The 16,478-nt window shown below is 45.8% G+C and overlaps 1 protein-coding gene across 6 annotated transcripts in view; it reads right to left on the bottom strand.

Annotated features, from left to right (window-relative positions):
* SPTBN1 (spectrin beta, non-erythrocytic 1) overlaps positions 1 to 16,478 on the bottom strand; it is a 115,479-nt gene that overhangs the window by 21,274 nt on the left and 77,727 nt on the right. For 4 of the 6 annotated variants that reach the window (XM_088052658.1, XM_088052659.1, XM_088052660.1 and 1 more), the window contains 10 exons: positions 16,171 to 16,288; positions 14,752 to 14,910; positions 13,845 to 14,147; positions 12,912 to 13,065; positions 11,372 to 12,245; positions 11,099 to 11,233; positions 9,753 to 10,509; positions 9,335 to 9,537; positions 4,470 to 4,560; positions 585 to 731 (listed from right to left, as the gene is read on the bottom strand). In XM_088052658.1, coding sequence (XP_087908784.1) covers positions 585 to 731; positions 4,470 to 4,560; positions 9,335 to 9,537; positions 9,753 to 10,509; positions 11,099 to 11,233; positions 11,372 to 12,245; positions 12,912 to 13,065; positions 13,845 to 14,147; positions 14,752 to 14,910; positions 16,171 to 16,288 — 2,941 coding nt within the window. The remainder of the gene's footprint in view (positions 1 to 584; positions 732 to 4,469; positions 4,561 to 9,334; positions 9,538 to 9,752; positions 10,510 to 11,098; positions 11,234 to 11,371; positions 12,246 to 12,911; positions 13,066 to 13,844; positions 14,148 to 14,751; positions 14,911 to 16,170; positions 16,289 to 16,478) is intronic. The other 2 variants (XM_088052661.1, XM_005525472.3) reach the window with 1 other exon arrangement.

Genomic DNA, 16,478 nt, shown 5'->3' with positions numbered 1-16,478 from the left:
CTGTCAGAGCTAAAGAGGAGACTCCTCAGTGCTCCAGAGCTGCACAGGAGAAATGGGGGGAAAGTACAGCTCATCACATTAAGGCTTCAAATAACTTGATACAGAGCTGTGAATCTTAATTAATCATAAAACTGGATGTTCTTTACCTCATGCCCTAATTTTGCATGGGGAAAGGCAGCTTGGCAGCACAGAAAGCTAAACTCAGCTATTCCCTGCTAAACTCAGCTATTCCCTAAATTCTGTTATTTCCAGGGAAGTGCTTCTACTTTATCAGCTCAAATCCCAACATTTTCCCCACTCACCCTTTGCACAAAGAGTTTAGGTTATGCCTTCCTTCTGGCAGATAGGAAAGACTAGACAAAATCAAACTGGCACCTTAGCCAATGTCTGAGTGAATGTCTTGGATAAAAGACTTTTAACATCAGTGAGGAATAAAATGGGTTGGATGGAGACACAATGCACCAGAAATCTCCTTTAGTCTCAGCTGTGGGGTGATTTAAGGACCAGGTCTGCAGAAGAACAGATCCCATCTCTGTGCACAGCCACCCTGGACAAAGATAAGGGCATTTTTCAGATGCTCTCACCTTTTCAATCTTCTCCAGCCACTCTTTGTTGGATGCAAGCTCTGCCATGAATGCCTGATGCTTCAGCCACTTGCTGTGCAGGTTCCTTGCCTCATCATAGGACATATCTTGGGCTGTGAGCATCTTCTCATTGATCCAGAGGGAGAGCTGGAAAAGGAAAATACATGGGGGTGTGAAATATTCCTGGTGTGCAATAATGCAGAATGCCTCCAGATCAAGGATAAAGAGATGCCACTACAGAAGAGTTGTGTGAGATTCAGGGACTGCTCTTACTCAGGGATTTACTCAGGGTTCACTCAAGGCTCTGCCTCTTGAACAGTTCAGTTCTAACATCCATCTCCAGTACATAAATAACCCTTGATTCAAGCAGAAAGGAATCACCTCTGTGATAAGCAAAATCAAACACACAGCTCCCACCCAGTTCAACTGCAAGAGAAACAGGGACATTTGTCCTGCTTATTGGTCAGATGGTGGTGTGGAGATGGTTAGAGATGCTTTTGTACCATTAATTCACAGCACATTTGTACCTTTTTCCCTCAGTCCTCTCTCTGCATAGGTTTACATAAGTAATTTGCTTATTTATCCAATCTCCAGGAGTGTTTTGGTACTAGAGGCTTTCCTTTTCCCATTATATAAAATCCAAGACTGTTTTCTGTCTGATTTTCAGCAAATACAAAGGCACTGGGGACAATTTCCATATCACCACTAGAGAAAACCAATACTTTAAGAGACAGTTGATTTGCCAAGTGCAAATGGAATGTGAAAATGATCCTAGCAGCCAACATCACATTTCCTCCCAGGGTGAGTCTGACTGCTTCATCTATCCCTGAGGTGTGGATAAAAACCACATTCACAGCAATGTTTATAGAATTTGAAAAGGTCCATTTTCTGCATATTTAGAGCGGAAAATGTCAAAACAAATCTCAGCTTGGTTTCTAGAACAGCACTTGGGTGAGCAAGCAGCCCAAAAAGGAGAGGAACTGAGGCCTCTGCTGCGTGCTCAGGACACAGGGCAACAAACTCTGATCACTCATGAGTCTCTTTTCAAGTGCCCCTTAATATTCCAGTTGTCCCTTAAATGCACTCCTCCCCAAAAAGGGAAAACTCATCAGAGCTATCAGAGAAACTCCTCACTGGATCTTCCCATCAAGTCTAAACAGAAAAATGCTTGTTAGTGAAGAGCTCTTTAGGCAGAAGTTTACATTAGATCAGGCTACTGTGCTGCTGAACAGTCAAAGGCTACATGGAGATTAGGATACAACCCAGAATTAGTGGTTTTACTCTTGCCTTTCTGGGGAGGAGACAGCTGCTCTGCTCTGCAAATTGCACTGCTTGGCTTTCACTGTTTGCTTTTACTCAGCCACAGCATTAAGGCTTCTGGGGATTTAAAAGTGCTTCCCAAGGAGAGGCTGGATCATTCCTGTTACCAGCTGGGGGAAGGCAAGACAGGGACAACATGTGGTTCACAGCCAGGGCCTGTCAGGATAAACCCCCCAGAGCACAGAAATGCAGAGAAAGTATTCAAGGGCTCACTGCTAAAATCTGGGGTTTGCAACCACTACAGGCACTAAAAGTCAGTACCTTGAGTGTGAAAGTAGATTTTCAGAAAATAATGCAGTTCTCTAAATTACCTCAAAATGACACTTGCAGTATTTATTTCTCCAGAAGTTGTTAAGGCCAGGAGAGGATGAGGCTTCCTCCCATGCTGTACACAAGACCCTGTTCCTGCTCTTGGCTGCCACTCTGCAGTGCCAACCCAGCAGGAAGGAAGGGAAATGCAGAGACAAACCCTTGTGAGCCTGGGGCAGCAGCAAGGGGAGGGAAAAGGGCCCTGATGCTGCTGCACTTCCCAGACTGTGCCAGGAGCCAAGCTCCAGCCCTTCCTGCAGGGAGGCTCACATGGCAAATCCTGCCAGCACACTCCGGGAGAGAAACTCGGGAGTACAGAGTCTTGCCAAGAGCTTTCACCACATCCCTGGAGAAATGAGCCCAGACAGTGCTGGGACTTCCAAGCACTCAGAGGCAAGGTCAGCTGCAAACTCCTCAAAGGTGAGCTGAGAAAGAGCAGGAAGTCAAAGAAAACTAAGTGGTAATATTTATCACATCTCCTCCACTCAGGATTTTCTGCTGTTGCTCTTCCATCCACTTGGCAAATTTATTTAACACGTTCATATTGATGAGTGCAAGAAACAGCTGGAAAAGCAGCACCTCAGGACTAAGCTGTGACAGTGTTTCTGACTCCTCACAACAACAAAATCTGCTGTTTTCCCTCACCTGTGACCCCAGGGAGGGGTTTATCACTGCTGGGTTGCTGTCAGGAGCATTATCCCGCTGCTCCAGAGTGCCACTGACCCTCCTCCCCGGCTCTGCAGGAAGAAGTGAGGGGCAGGAGGCCCTCAAACACCTCAGCAGGGGGTGACAGTGACAATGTGGCTGCCCTGGGAGGGGAAGGGCTGCAGAAAACACTATGCCCTTCCTCAGGTTACACACAGATGGCAAACTGTCCCGAAGGCAGCAGCAGGCAGGAAAGCCAAAGGATCACTGAGGGTGAAATGGGGACTGGCTCAAAGCTGTTCCCTAACAATTCCCAGCTTCACAGGCAGCACTGAGGAAAAAGCCAAGGGTGAGGTGTTGTCTTGGCTCCCTTCCACCCACAGGACAGTGCTGCTCCATCACAAACCCTCCAGCCCAACAGAGGTGTTGGCAGGAACCACAATAATGAAAAGTCTAAGTTTTCTCAGGAAATAGCCCTTCAACTATCACCAAAGCTAACGTCCTCTCAAAGAGGACTGGAAAAATCCCTGACATTTGGGCAATTGTAAGTTTGTTTTTGAAGTGTGAAGTCGAGACATCCATGTTTTAGTGGCTGGACAGAAACAGGGGAGAGGAAAGCGTTCAGGCAGCCAATACTGGGGCTTTTATGCTTTCATTTTTCTTCCAGTGATACAGGGGAAAACCAGATCCTGGGGAACACACCCACACTGACACTGAGGCCAGGAGAGCCCTGAGAGCCAGGGGATCTTTGTACCAGAGCTGTCACAGAGGAAGGAAGAAGCTGCTGCTAATAACAGCAGAATTTTTGCTAATCTGTCATGTTTTAACCACCAAGGAGGGAGCAATTGAAGGCAAGTTCATGGGCAGCTTACGCAATGCTGGGAAACAGATTGGATCCAGGCAACCAAGCAGCAAATACCACTTGCCCAGTTTATGATCAAAACCTCACAGGCAAAACTCTTTATTATCTGCCAGTACTCCATGAAATAACCTGAAAATTACTTGATTAATTCCTTGTGCTAGGAACAAGAGTATTCTGAACTTGAAAATGTTGTCATCAGTGTAAATGGTTAATGTATGTGATTAGAAAATCTGGAAAGAATTTCTTTTTTCAAATGTTATACTACTTAACAATTTTAAACACATGTAAACTATCAGGTAGATCACACATACATGATATAGTTTAATCTTGCTCCTTTTTTATTCTTAACCTCTCATTCTTCTGACTAATGTTTGCTAGAAATCACTTGAAATCCCCTGCACCAGGCTACATGCATCTGTACAGCTGCAGACAAAACTCTTAGTAAGTGCACTGTTTACCCCACCACATTCCACATGGTTATAATTTATACCACAGTAGAAAATCTTTACTGCTTTTGACAGTTTCCTATGTCTTTAGCTCAAATGACAAAAGAAAAGCTGTTTCATGAGAAAAGAAAAGAAAAAACAAACTTTTTTTTATGCAGTGGTATGGTTAGGGTTTTTTTTATGTTTACTCCACCCTAAATACTACTGGGTGACTGAGCATTCCAGTCCTCATAAAATATGGAGTAAGAATGATCTTCTGCAGGATGCAGCTTTCAGCAATACAAGTGAAAGGGCATGATTTACCTCTTGGCAATCCTGAAGAAACTTTTGGAGATCCCTGTTATCTTTCAGTCTCATCAGAAGTTCACTGGCTGCTTCACGGTTCTTCCTATGTCTGGTCAGAACAAAAACAATAGAGAAAGGAAATTAAACAGGCATTTCATAAAAAACTGTCACTGTTGGTTTCTGGAGCCTCTTTGGACTGCAGGTGCTGGTAAGTTGTTTGTGGTGTGTGTCCTTTGCTGCCTTTCAAAGGACATTTTGGAGTGTGTTATTTAATGGGCTCACTGAAGTTCAGCATCTCCTTGTTTTTGTGACCCATTAAATAGACAGACAACATTCTGAAATCAGCAGGGTTTCACAACGTGTTACGGACAGAATTTGGCCCACTCATTTCAAGCCCACAGGAGAGTTCAGGCTGTTTGCCAAAAAACATAAGGAAACTGTGAATTGCAGCAGTGAGAGGATGCTGTGTGGCCCTCACAGGGTGCACCCGCTGGAACTCTCTTTGTAAAACACCTTCAGCACCTCCTTGTCCTGCACAAAGCTGAGCCGGGCCACAGACCCTTCCCAAGGCTGTGTTTAACCACGTGCAGCAGCCCTGGGTGGCTCTGCACACAGAAGCTTTATGTACTTGGAACATATTTCTCAGAGTGTTTAAGAGCTGCCAGAAGAGAAGGAAAGGTTAATCCAGAAGGCCAAATTTGATTCATCACAGTTTGCCCCTTTAAGGATGAGCCACGCTGGCAGTCCCAAAGGTTGTGGTGGGTCCTTCTAATGGAATGGGGCTGATTCCCAAGGTACCTCTGGGCATGTTTGAAAAATGCTTAATCTCGAGTAGTTATCCCTGTCCTTCCATCCTTTTCATTATTTATGAGGCAATTTACAAGGAAGAGACGGAGTAAAGATAATTTTTATTTACTGCTTATTGTGCTAGGTTTATTCCTATTGCACTGTACAGGGGTTTAAAGTGAAATATTGCTGCCATTTGTAATAAGATAAACATGGACTGAGAGTTGGAAATTATTTTAAAGGGTGGCAATTTATAAGATGAGCTCAGCACAGGCTGGCAAAAGCTAAATAAATCCATGTTAGTGGAGATCTCCAGAGACTCATGATACTCCAGAAGACCATAAATTACATGTTGATGACAACTGGATTATGACACCACTCTTCCTGATCTGCAGTAAGTTACCACAGCAAGCTCTCTGGCACCAATTTAGTGACTTCAGAAACACAAGGAATACTTGGAGATACATTTTCTATAAAAACAACAGCTCTGTAGGCATAGGAATAGGAGAAAACCCTTTACAGGACTACAGTTTGTTTCTCTTTGGCCTCAAGAGCTGCCTTCAATCAAGCAGGCAAGCAGCATCTCTAGAGGTGTAGTCAAGGAAATGATTGCATAGAGATTGCATGGCAAGGAACACACGTGGAACCATCAAAGCAAGAGCCTGGAGTCCAAGCCCAGGTGAGGCTGAAGATTTGACAGAGGGAACACAAAGGAAAAGACACAAACTGTGCCTTAGGAAAAACCTCTCTAATGAGGCAAACATCCCTGGGTTTGATTCCACTCTTTCTTGGCTGGCTTTTATGTGCCTGAGCAAACACGCTGCATTACTCAGGTTGTTAAAATGAAGCAAAGAACTGCTTGGGTGATTTTATCAGGCTGATTTCAGAGATTTAAGGCTAGCTTACATTACAGACTCATGTATTCTAGAGAGGACACAAGTTATGAAGTTTAAAAGAGAACTTTCATGGTGCTTGAATAGATTTAAGATAAGTACAGAAGTTCTTATGTTGAGAAAACCCAAATTTTAAAAAACTCATAAAAATATCTCCCATGGAGTGTTGGAAATACTGACTAGAAGGACTTTGAAGGAAACCACGCAGGGATGTCAAACAGATGATGCCATAGCATAACAAATATGATCGTTGGTGCTTAGAGCTATGTAACTGTACAAGGTTGTTTTGCTCAAGGTGACCTGGAGTGAGACTGGACAATGAGTTTTCTCTGAAGAACAGGGCTGAACCATAACAAAGCAGAAGCATTTTGAGGATGGGCACTGCTGGAACAGACAGGAATTCCTGTGTTTTCATCACTGACTTTTTTATGGGAATAAAGGACTTAAATAAGTTATTTAGTCTGTTCTGCTCTAGACAAGCTGTACCTAAATATTATTAACTCCTTGTACAAATATCCTTAAATTCTTTTAAAGAATTCACACTTAAGGTTGTCAATGACTGCTTATTACTAATTTTCTAGAACAGTTTGTGGAAGAATAGTTTGCTCTGCAGGCTCCAGTTATTTAGAATGGCTTTGAACTCTGTATCACACATATGACATCATAAGTGTAAGATCTGTTCAGCACAAGGAGGTGTCTGACACAAATTAATCCAGAATTTGCCCGGTGTCCCCAAGCTGACTCCCAGAGGCCCCTGAGAATGCTGACAGTGCTGAAAACTGACAAAACCACTTGTGGTTTAACTGTAAGCCTGTGGGTTTCAAAGCCTGTGCAGAAATAATAAATCTTACACATGGTGTGAATGCAGCTGCCTGCTAGGAATCCTGAGATATATGAAAGGCAGTTTTAGCTTCTTTCATTGCTCCAGCAAATGAGGCACTCTCCCTTCTGAATGGGCAAGAACAAAACTTACTTCTGTTCTCTGTTGAGCAGAAAGTTGCACAAATACAAAAGTTGATGTAAAACAGGCTCAGATCACAACTTGTGCCAGATCTTCCACTGTCTTTAGACTAAATCTCCCTTGCAGAATCAGAGGCCATGAGCAGGCACATGGAGAGGGACAGCTCCCAACACTCTTCCATATGAAAATGAAGGAGAAAATGCTTCAGAGCAGCACAAGTCACCCAGGCAGGGACAGCTGCACAGGGACACCAGCTTCTTCCCCAGCTGGAAAAGCTAGCTGGTGATAGCTTGATGCAAACCCACCTTCTCTTTCCCTCACCCTTACTCCATGTCCTTATGCCCATTCATCCTTGCACGTGAACTGCACTAAGAGGTTGTGCTCAAGTGTTTCCCTCCTATTGCACTTTCCTCCCCGTTGTGCCATCCTTATTGAGATGGGAACCATCCCAGGGCAGGGCCTGTCTGCTGCACCAGGACCGGTGGGGTCTCCTCAGGAACAGCTCGAAAGCACAACTGCAAAACCCCCTCTGAACAATACCAGAAACTACAAAGAGCTCCCTATGGGAAGTATGGAGCCACTGCACATATTTGTGCTTGTTTGTTTTGGTCCTTTGTTAGACATCCAGGTGGAGCTCAGCTGGGAAAGCCACTTCTTGTGAAAGCAAAGAGGCTTCCTCTGCTACTCCTCCCAGTGCACGCAGCCCCAGGGCTTTGTTCTGGAGGCTTATCAGCCCCCCAGACCCGGGGAGCAATCCCACGGATTTCCTGGATAGCAGCGCACCGGATGCTTTTTGCAGCGCTCGGCATAAATAGCTTTGGAATTGAGGAAATGCTCAGTTCCAGTAGCAGCTCCAGCACACGTCCCCCGGGCAGGACAGCAGGGACAACGGGGCACAGAGGAGCACTGGGGTGACAGGCACCAGAGCCTCTGCAGAGCACACAGGACATGGGCTGAAGCTGGCTCCCACTCCAGCCACTTCAGACAGGGCTGCAAGATGCAGCTGGCCATTTGCTATGATATCCTTGGATGCTTTCTTTTAATATTCCAAAAGCTGCAGAAAAGAGGACACCTGACCAGAAGGCTGGGATCAAGTTCTCCTGCTTTCCTGAGTGGATGGGAAAACTTAGAGTAGAGGGCCTTTAGAGAAGGTAAATAAGGAAAATCACTGTCCTAGCTGTCCCCTTGATTGCTTTCATGCAATCTCCTTCTCCTGGCCTTTGCAGACTCTCTCTGGGATCTAGAGCCAAGCTGGTGAGAGAGAGAGAATGGCAACATGGGGTACCCTGGGGGTTCAGCTGTCAGAGGCCCTCAGCAAGCTCTGGGAACAGGAAGAGCTGCCTTTCCTGAAGCCATGAGGCATGGCTAAAGTGGGTGCATGCACAGTGGGACATCTCTGCACAAACAGGGAAGGTACAACATTTACTTCAGTTTCTCCTTGGAGATGAAGGCGGCTGGAGAACCTGAGCTTACCAGCTGTGAAAGGATGGAAGACTGATGGGAGGGTCAATAGTGACATTTCACAGCTCACTGCTGTGTTCTGACTCCCACAGTACCTTGAAAGACTCTACTGTTAGCCAAACCAAAAGCAGAAAGAACAACAGCCATCAAAACTGAACATTTGGGTTTCAAAGAAGAACAAACTTTTAATGTTCTATAGCATCCATGCTACAGGCAGAGAGAGAAAGCAGAGGACTTGTTCTGGGATGAAAGACACACTTGTACCAGTGCTTGCTAATCTGATCTCAGAGGGGCCAGACAAGCTGGAAGAGGTGATCAAAGTGGAGCGGGTGGGGTGGCTGCAATGCCAATTACACCCTTGAAGAGCCACATTCCTTCTCCAGAGGAAGGACAGGAATATGTTATAATTACACCAGCTCGGGGGCAGCAGAGGAAACTGAGACTTGTGGAACCAGACACAGCCAAGTGCCACAGCCCCCACCAGAGCATCAAGTCTGTTCATACTCCAAGAACCACACGGCACCACTCAAACAGCCAAATTCTGGGTAGGGAGCTCATTACCTAGCAAGCCTATAGAAAGTGGGAGAGGTATTGTTTAATTAAGATTAGCCTGGTGCATTCTTGAAACATGACAGTTCCTATTTTCCAGAAGACAAAGGAAACAGTCTGGAACAGACATTTTCTAAGCTGTTACTTTGCCTTTGAATCCTGGTAAAAGGGCACTTCTCAGAGAACAGAATTAAAGGAGGAACAGCTACATTGTGCCATCGTTCTGCCCTTACCTGTCATCAATAGAGTCCACTTTCTCCTGGATTTTATCAGAGTTAATGTTCCCATCACTAACGAGCCTCCTGCCTGTCTCCACAACTGCATTGATCTTTTCTTCATTGGCATCCATGGTGGTCATGAAATCCTCCTGCTTTTTAATAGCAGCTTCTGCTCCTTCCAAGGTAGTCGGCATCTCTGTGTGTGCCAGAACATACTCCTGGGATTAAAGAAATCAGAGAGAAAACTGTTACACTCAGGCTATGCTGCTGCTCCAACAACCAACATCTCCCAAGAACAGTTTGAAGCAAAATACAGTTAGAAAAGGACAATTTGTCTGCTTGTGGCTCTCCAAAGCCAATGGACTTTGTTAATTGCTTGCAGTACACAGTGCCAACCAGTAGAAATGAAATCAGGTATATCTTGACCACTTGCCTGGTTATTAAGGAAAGCTTCTGCTTGCTTGGTATCTCTGAGAAACAGCTGGTAGGCATGAGACTGGGAAAGGAGATTTTGCCTGTTCTCCCACATTTTGTGAAGCTCATTCCATCCGGTGTCCAAAGCCTGTAGGCGCTGGCGTAGGAACATGTACTGAGCGTCAGTTTGCCCTTGTGTCACCATCTCACCCATGTCCCTCATCTTCTGATAATCTTCCTCATAGTTGTTGATTTCATTCTTGATATTCTCGTGCTGAGTGAGCAGCTTCTCAGCCTCTGTCAGGGTGTTGGGCATATCTTCAGAGGCAATTGCAGTCTGTGTTCTGGAGAGCCAAGACTGGAAGTCATCCAGATCTCTCAGGAATTGCTGCAGCTTGCTGGCCTCTCCCAGAGACTCTTCCCGGTTCTTCAGGGTGGTCTTCATTTCTTCCCACACATCATTGATCTCTGCAAGCCGTGAAAGGATGGCTTGTGCCTGGTCAGGATGCTCTGATTCCAGCTTCTCTGCTTCCTTTTGCAGGTCACTGAGCTTGGCTTCGATGGCCACCAGGTCCCGTTCCATGCCCGTCAGCTTCCTCTGCAAGGCCATCACTCCAGCCAGGTCGTTACCCAGGTCTTGTGTGGATTCAATCACTTTGGTCTTTTCCCTGATCCAGGATTTGGTTTCATTACATTCAAGATGGTAGTTCTGGATACTCAGAGCAGAGAGCAGAGCATCCTTCTTCCTATCTACCAGTTCTCTGAACTGGCTCCACCTGAAATGTGTGAGGAGAGCAGAGAAATTGAGATTTGTGGGAAAAGGATGTGGCAGCATTGCTGAGTGAGCAGCTGCTCTCACCAGCTTGGTAAACCCAGCTACTCAGGGTTTTCTCAGTCCTTCCCACACCATCAGTATTTCTAGCAAAGCAATCATTAACCCAGATATGGTGTGTATTAGAATGTGACAAGTACCAGCACACTGGGTATAATTTTTCCTCAACTGAAAGGTTGGCACTTACATCAACTTTTCACACTCCCCTGGTTTATTCTGAAGCTAAAAAATGAGGGCGTTTATACAAAACTATATTGATTTATTTTTTATCATAGTAATTATTACAGTCAATTTCCAGCTCTCAAATCAAAGTACTGACACATTCAGGGCCTGATTAAGTCAAGAGCAAAACTCCATCTGATAATCAAGTATTTGAAAAGCACAGCTCTTTCTTTTGAAGCTTTAAAGACCTCAAAGATACTTCAGGTAACAGCATCAGAATATCTTAAAAAAGCCTACTCAAGAAAAACAAATGACCCCACCGTACTTGCTCCAGCTGGTGTGATGTTCCTGAGCACGAGGCTCTCACTTACCTTGTGTTGAGTTTATCTTGCTGTGCTTTGATCTTCTCCCCAGGGTGGCCACTGTGCATCAGCTGCCTGGCAATCTGGTTCACCACGGCCACACGGGACGCCTGGTTGTTCATTTCTGGCTCCAAGCTTTCAAACCTGGAGTGGGGGAAAACAAACAAACACAAGATCCCCCGCAGGCATTAGAGAATCTGAGCCACAGGCAAGCTGAGAAAGGTAGCTGGGGTAAAACACTTCCACCCAGTATTCCCCAAACTTCCTTAAAGGTGTTCTCACCTGTGCTGGATCACTTCCAGGTCCTCCAGCTTCTCTGGAATCTGCATATTATTCAGCCACTTCTCCTTTTCGTCAATCCAAAGCTCACAAGCATCTGCCTCACTGAACATCTTATAGAGAGCGAGGGTATCCTGCAGGGCCTGTTTACGCAGCCGGGTCAGCTCAGCAACCTCTTTGTATCTCTCCTCGATTCCGGACAACCTGCCCTGCACATCCGGAGACTCCGCGTGCTCCTGCGGCAGGGCCTTGGCCTGCTCGTGGAGAGAGTCGATGGTCGGCCGGTAACTCGCAATCTCTTCAGCCACGTCTTTGTGTTTCTTGACCAAGGACTGAGTGGAATATTCATCGTGGCCAACGTCATTGCTGGAGACAATCTTGAGGATGTCCAACATCCACGCATCAATATCATCAGCATCAGCCTGGAACTGGTGAAGGAGAGAGGCTTCCTCCAGCCGCTTCTTCCTAATGGCAGATAACTGCTCCAGGTTAGCCCACTGCTCCCGGATATCTTTAATTCTCTCTCTGATCTTCTCAGACCCAAAATGCTCTTCCGCGATCATGTCTTCACCTTCTTTTATCGCCTGCTGAAAGTGGCCGCTGCGGCCACTCATCTCGTCCTCAAAGGCCTTGTGTTTACTCAAGAGTCGGACGACACTGGTTAGGTCCTTCCCGTAGTCATCAGATGACAGGATCTGCTCCTTCTCCCTGATCCAGCCTTCCTCTTCGGCCATTTCCCAGAAGAATTTCCAGAGGCGCCGGGACTCCTCGAGGCGTGCGCGGCGCTCGGCCGCGAGCTGGCAGAGCTCCTGGTAGCAGAACTCCATGTGAGCCACGCGGTCCCTGATCACCTGCGGGTCACAGGGCTTGTAACCTGCTGGGACAGAGAACGTGTGTTACCACCTGGGCTTGCTCACTGCCATCCCCATGGCTGGGCAAACGCAGAGCTCTGAATTCCTGCATGTTCCAGCTACAAGGTTTACGTGAAAGAATTCATCCTTAGTCTAAGGAAAGTGAGTGGGAAGTGTTCAAGCTCCACCACACAATAACATAGAAAATACTGTTCTTTCCAAAAGACAAAAAAAAACCCAAATGGAAAGATATTCATGACTGTTTCCAGTGAGACAAAAATCACTGAGTTCAGATTTATCCACAACTGCACAAAATGGACGCCATTTACTCTACTTAACAATGCTGGGTTCTAGGGAATTGCTTCCTTTTAGGATAAATCTGGGCACCATGAGGCTGGGTCCAACAATGTGTGTAAATGTTTGATTAGGAACACAGCATGGGGAGCCGTGGTGACCTCTGCAACAGCAGCTGCATGCATTGCAACCCCATGCAAGGCACAATGCCACACACAATTCCTGAGCAGGTTCCTGGACAAATGAATCATTGACACGCTGAGTACAGAAGGAACAAACTGAGCTGGATTCTCTCATTCTGCTGTGGAGTTCAGCTAACCTATCTTGCAGAACTAATGAGTCTCCCAGACAACCTTGTAGGTAATCAAGACAAAAGGGGTATGTTGGGTGCTGGTTACCTTCTCCATCGGTGGCAAACTTCTGAGCAGAGGCATTGACCCCTCTCACTCTCTCAGCCTGGATAGCAATGTCAGCTTCCACCAGAGCGTGTTTCTGCAGCAGGTCTTCAACTCCCAACAAATGTTTGCCGTAGTCTTGGGACAGCAGAAGCACCTGAACAAAATGAGAAAGACAAGTAAAACAGGCTGAAGGCCAAAAGCTGTTTGCTGCTTTGGGACTTCAGGCGCTGTTATCTGTTGGTACATTAGGTCAGAGGAACTCCAGGCCTATAAGGACAGAAATTCCAAATACAGAGACATGGCTGATACAAATTTGAGCCAGTATTTTTGAAATCACTGGCAGCTATGAAGAACTTGACTGCTCTTCAATGAATTTTCAGTCTAGGATGCTGAGAGGCTGAGTTAGCTCAGCAGGGCCAAGGAGCAGCACTCAGCCCAGCTGCTGTGAGCTCCTGATGAGCGACACACAGCTTGCCTTCCTCCAACAGCTTCCAAGTTCTGCTGGCTGATGGACAAGCTGTGGTCCTTTCCCTTCCCAGATCCCAGGAGAACAGGAAGAAATTCAAGCTTTTTAAATCAGAGGAGTGAAGAGGTGACTTGCTCCCCATGCAAATCATGATGGAGAGAGATTATTTAATTCCCTTTCACCAAATCTGTTATCTTTACCCAAGCACTGTGACCAAAACTCCTGGGCTCTGTGAGACAGACATGAAAAGTAGCTTTTTATAGGAGTGAACTTGTTCTTTTTCCTTACTTGTTTTTAATCTTTATTGTTAACGAATCATAAGGAATTTGTTCGTTCCTCTTGAATGTGGATGTTCTGGCTCTGTCTACTAAACCAGAGGGGCAAAATGAATCTTAGAACTTGACAGAAAAGGGCACATACACCTCTGAAGAATATTTGGTCTGCATGCTCAAAGGACTTCCACCCACCTTCATCTCGTCCATCCAGTCCATAATGTACAGCATTTCCTGGAAAATCTTCTGCAGCCCAAGGTTCATCTCCAGCCGCTGTCTCCGTGCCCGGAGCAGCTCCAGGAGATACTCCCACAGGCGGATAACATTGTCCTTCCTCGCAGTGATGCGTTTGATGTCGTGGTAGTTTTCAGTCTCGAGCTCCTTCGCCACCGCCACCACGGCCTGGACCCGCTCCTCGTAGGCGGCGATGTCCGTCTCGATGGCCTCGTGCTTCTTCGTGGCAGCCTCCACTGCTGGGAGGTCAAAGCCAAAATTGTCCTGCAAAGGCAGAGGCACTTCTTCAGGAATGGCTGCTGAGGATAAAAGTCTCACTGCTCAACCTCTGCTGTCAGTTCTGACTTGGCAAAACACACTTGTTAGAAAATCCAGGACCTCAAAATGATCCCAAGAGTCTTTTTTAATAAAATAAGAGATGCCTCTGATAGTAAAGAACCACTGATAAAATCAGAGATATTATTCACTGCCTTTGGGGGAAGAATCACGTGGCCATCAGGATTAGGCTGGGGCTAATCTAATATTATCATCTCTAATATTAAACAATAAAATTAACTCTTGGGTTAATTTCACTAAACTCACCAAAATATTCAGATAAAGAAAATCTTGACTGTGAGTAGTTATTTCCTCATCAAATCTCCTGACCACAGGCTGGTAGGTTCAAAGAAGGGAATCCCAAATGTATAAAAGAGAGGGTGCACAGTGCACACACATACAGAGTAACTAAATACAATAAATAAATATACACATACATAGATGTAGTAAAATATGAGGCACAGGGGAGAAGATGTTCTCCTTGCAAGAAGTGCATCCTGTAATTACTCATGGGAACCATTTTAGTCACCCAGACAATTTCTGAGAGCAGCACCTGAGAAACAAGACGTTGATTTTCGCTCAGCCAAGTTTCTCTCATAGCTGCCTTGCGATCGAATCTCCGTGCAAGTTGTTCCAGTTTCTCTTGTCTGATGAGCTCATTTCGCAGTGCCAGTTCTCTTTCATGTTCAGCTTTTTCCAGTCTTTCCCAGGCCTGAAGACGGGGAGGAAAAACACACGGCTTCTAAACAACACATTCTTACAAGATTATGATAAATCCCATCTCCTTTGCATGGAATCAGGGCTGAAGTCACTACAGGCAACTTTCACCAAGCTGGTTCAGTTATTTATAAGGCCATAAATCCAGTTTGCACTGGCTGGCCCTACACCTTGTTTGCTAATGTAAACACATGACTTAAAATCTGTTCTCAATTTAGTCAGTAATTTTCTGAGCAAGCTGTTTATCTCAGATGCATTTTCTATCGTCCTTTCTTACCTCCCTCCCCAACAAAGCCTAAGGAAACCACCTGGCTTGAATGCGTAAGAAAGTGTTTGTTTAAAAAAATAAAATCTCCTGAGTGCTACTCCCAAACAAGCAGATTCTATCTTCCTCCTTTAGGAAATAAGGAATTAGAGATTCACAGCCTCTCACCTCCAAAATCAACATACAACTGTTGTTCTCTATTACACTTTGGAAAAGGAAACAACTGCAGAATTTGGTTACTTCTGGTGCTTACAAGTCCTTTTTTACCCCCAAGCCAGAAGTTATTCTATGCATGACGATAATATTATAAAAATCAGAAGTCTTAGATGCATGTTGGAAGTCAGCTAATCACCTTGCAGATCTTCTTACAGACAACAAAAATACCCTCATTAACCACAAACTGAATCTAAATCCAAACAGATGTGAAACTGCCTGAAACACAACTATTTTGGGCATTCCTCCTGCAGTTTGCTGCTCCCTGGGATGAGGCCATAGACACCCACAACAGCTGGTCTGGAAATGCCAAGGATGATCAAACGCAAAGGAGGAAGCTGCCAGGCTGAAGCTGTTTGCTATCCTTGAGAGAGCCTGTCAGCTCTGCTGTGCCCAGCCCTGCCCTGCCAGCTGCAGCAGCAGAGAACAGGCTGCAGGACCCCAGAGGGATCTATGATGCCCAGGCAGGGCACTGGGAGGTGAAGGGGAGGGCACAGCACCTGCTGCTGCTGCCTCCTGTCACTTCTGTCCAACAGCCAGGACCACGAGGGGCAAGGCAGAGCTGGCAGCCCCAGGAGCAGAAACTCCTACAGATGCTGAGGACACCCAGGGCCTGGCTCAGGGTAGTAACTCCGAGCTCTAGGAAAAGGTCACCCCACTTCACCCATCCCTTACAGCATCCACATCAAGGCTGGAGATCACAAACGTTTTTCTGCCCAGTTTTCTGAGAGAAAACAGCAATATCCCGAGTCACAGGGCAGGAACTGCTCAGGTTACCTTGTTAATGTCAGAGATGAGTTTGCCCTCCCTCGGCATGTACACTTTCTGATTGTTGGCTCTCATTTTGCTTTGGATGGTAAAAAGCAGTACTTCCAGGTTTCCTTTTTCTGTAAATCTAAACAAAATTTTGCAAGAGAATTGAGTTACAATCAAACTTTCGTTACTGCTAAGGTATAATTGTAGAATCATGGATTGACAGAATGGTTTGGGTTGGAGAGAACCTTAAAGCCCATCCAGTCCCACCCCCTGCCAGGGCAGGGACACCTTCCACTATCCCAGGCTGCTCCCAGCCCTGTCCCACTTGT

The sequence above is a fragment of the Pseudopodoces humilis genome, chromosome 3, assembly GCF_049639895.1.
Source record: "Pseudopodoces humilis isolate 2021_Gansu_Grassland_sample_001 chromosome 3, ASM4963989v1, whole genome shotgun sequence".
Classification (NCBI taxonomy): Eukaryota; Metazoa; Chordata; class Aves; order Passeriformes; family Paridae; genus Pseudopodoces; species Pseudopodoces humilis.
The sequence above is the reverse complement of the archived record's forward strand: the minus strand, read 5'-3'. Positions and strand labels throughout refer to the sequence as shown.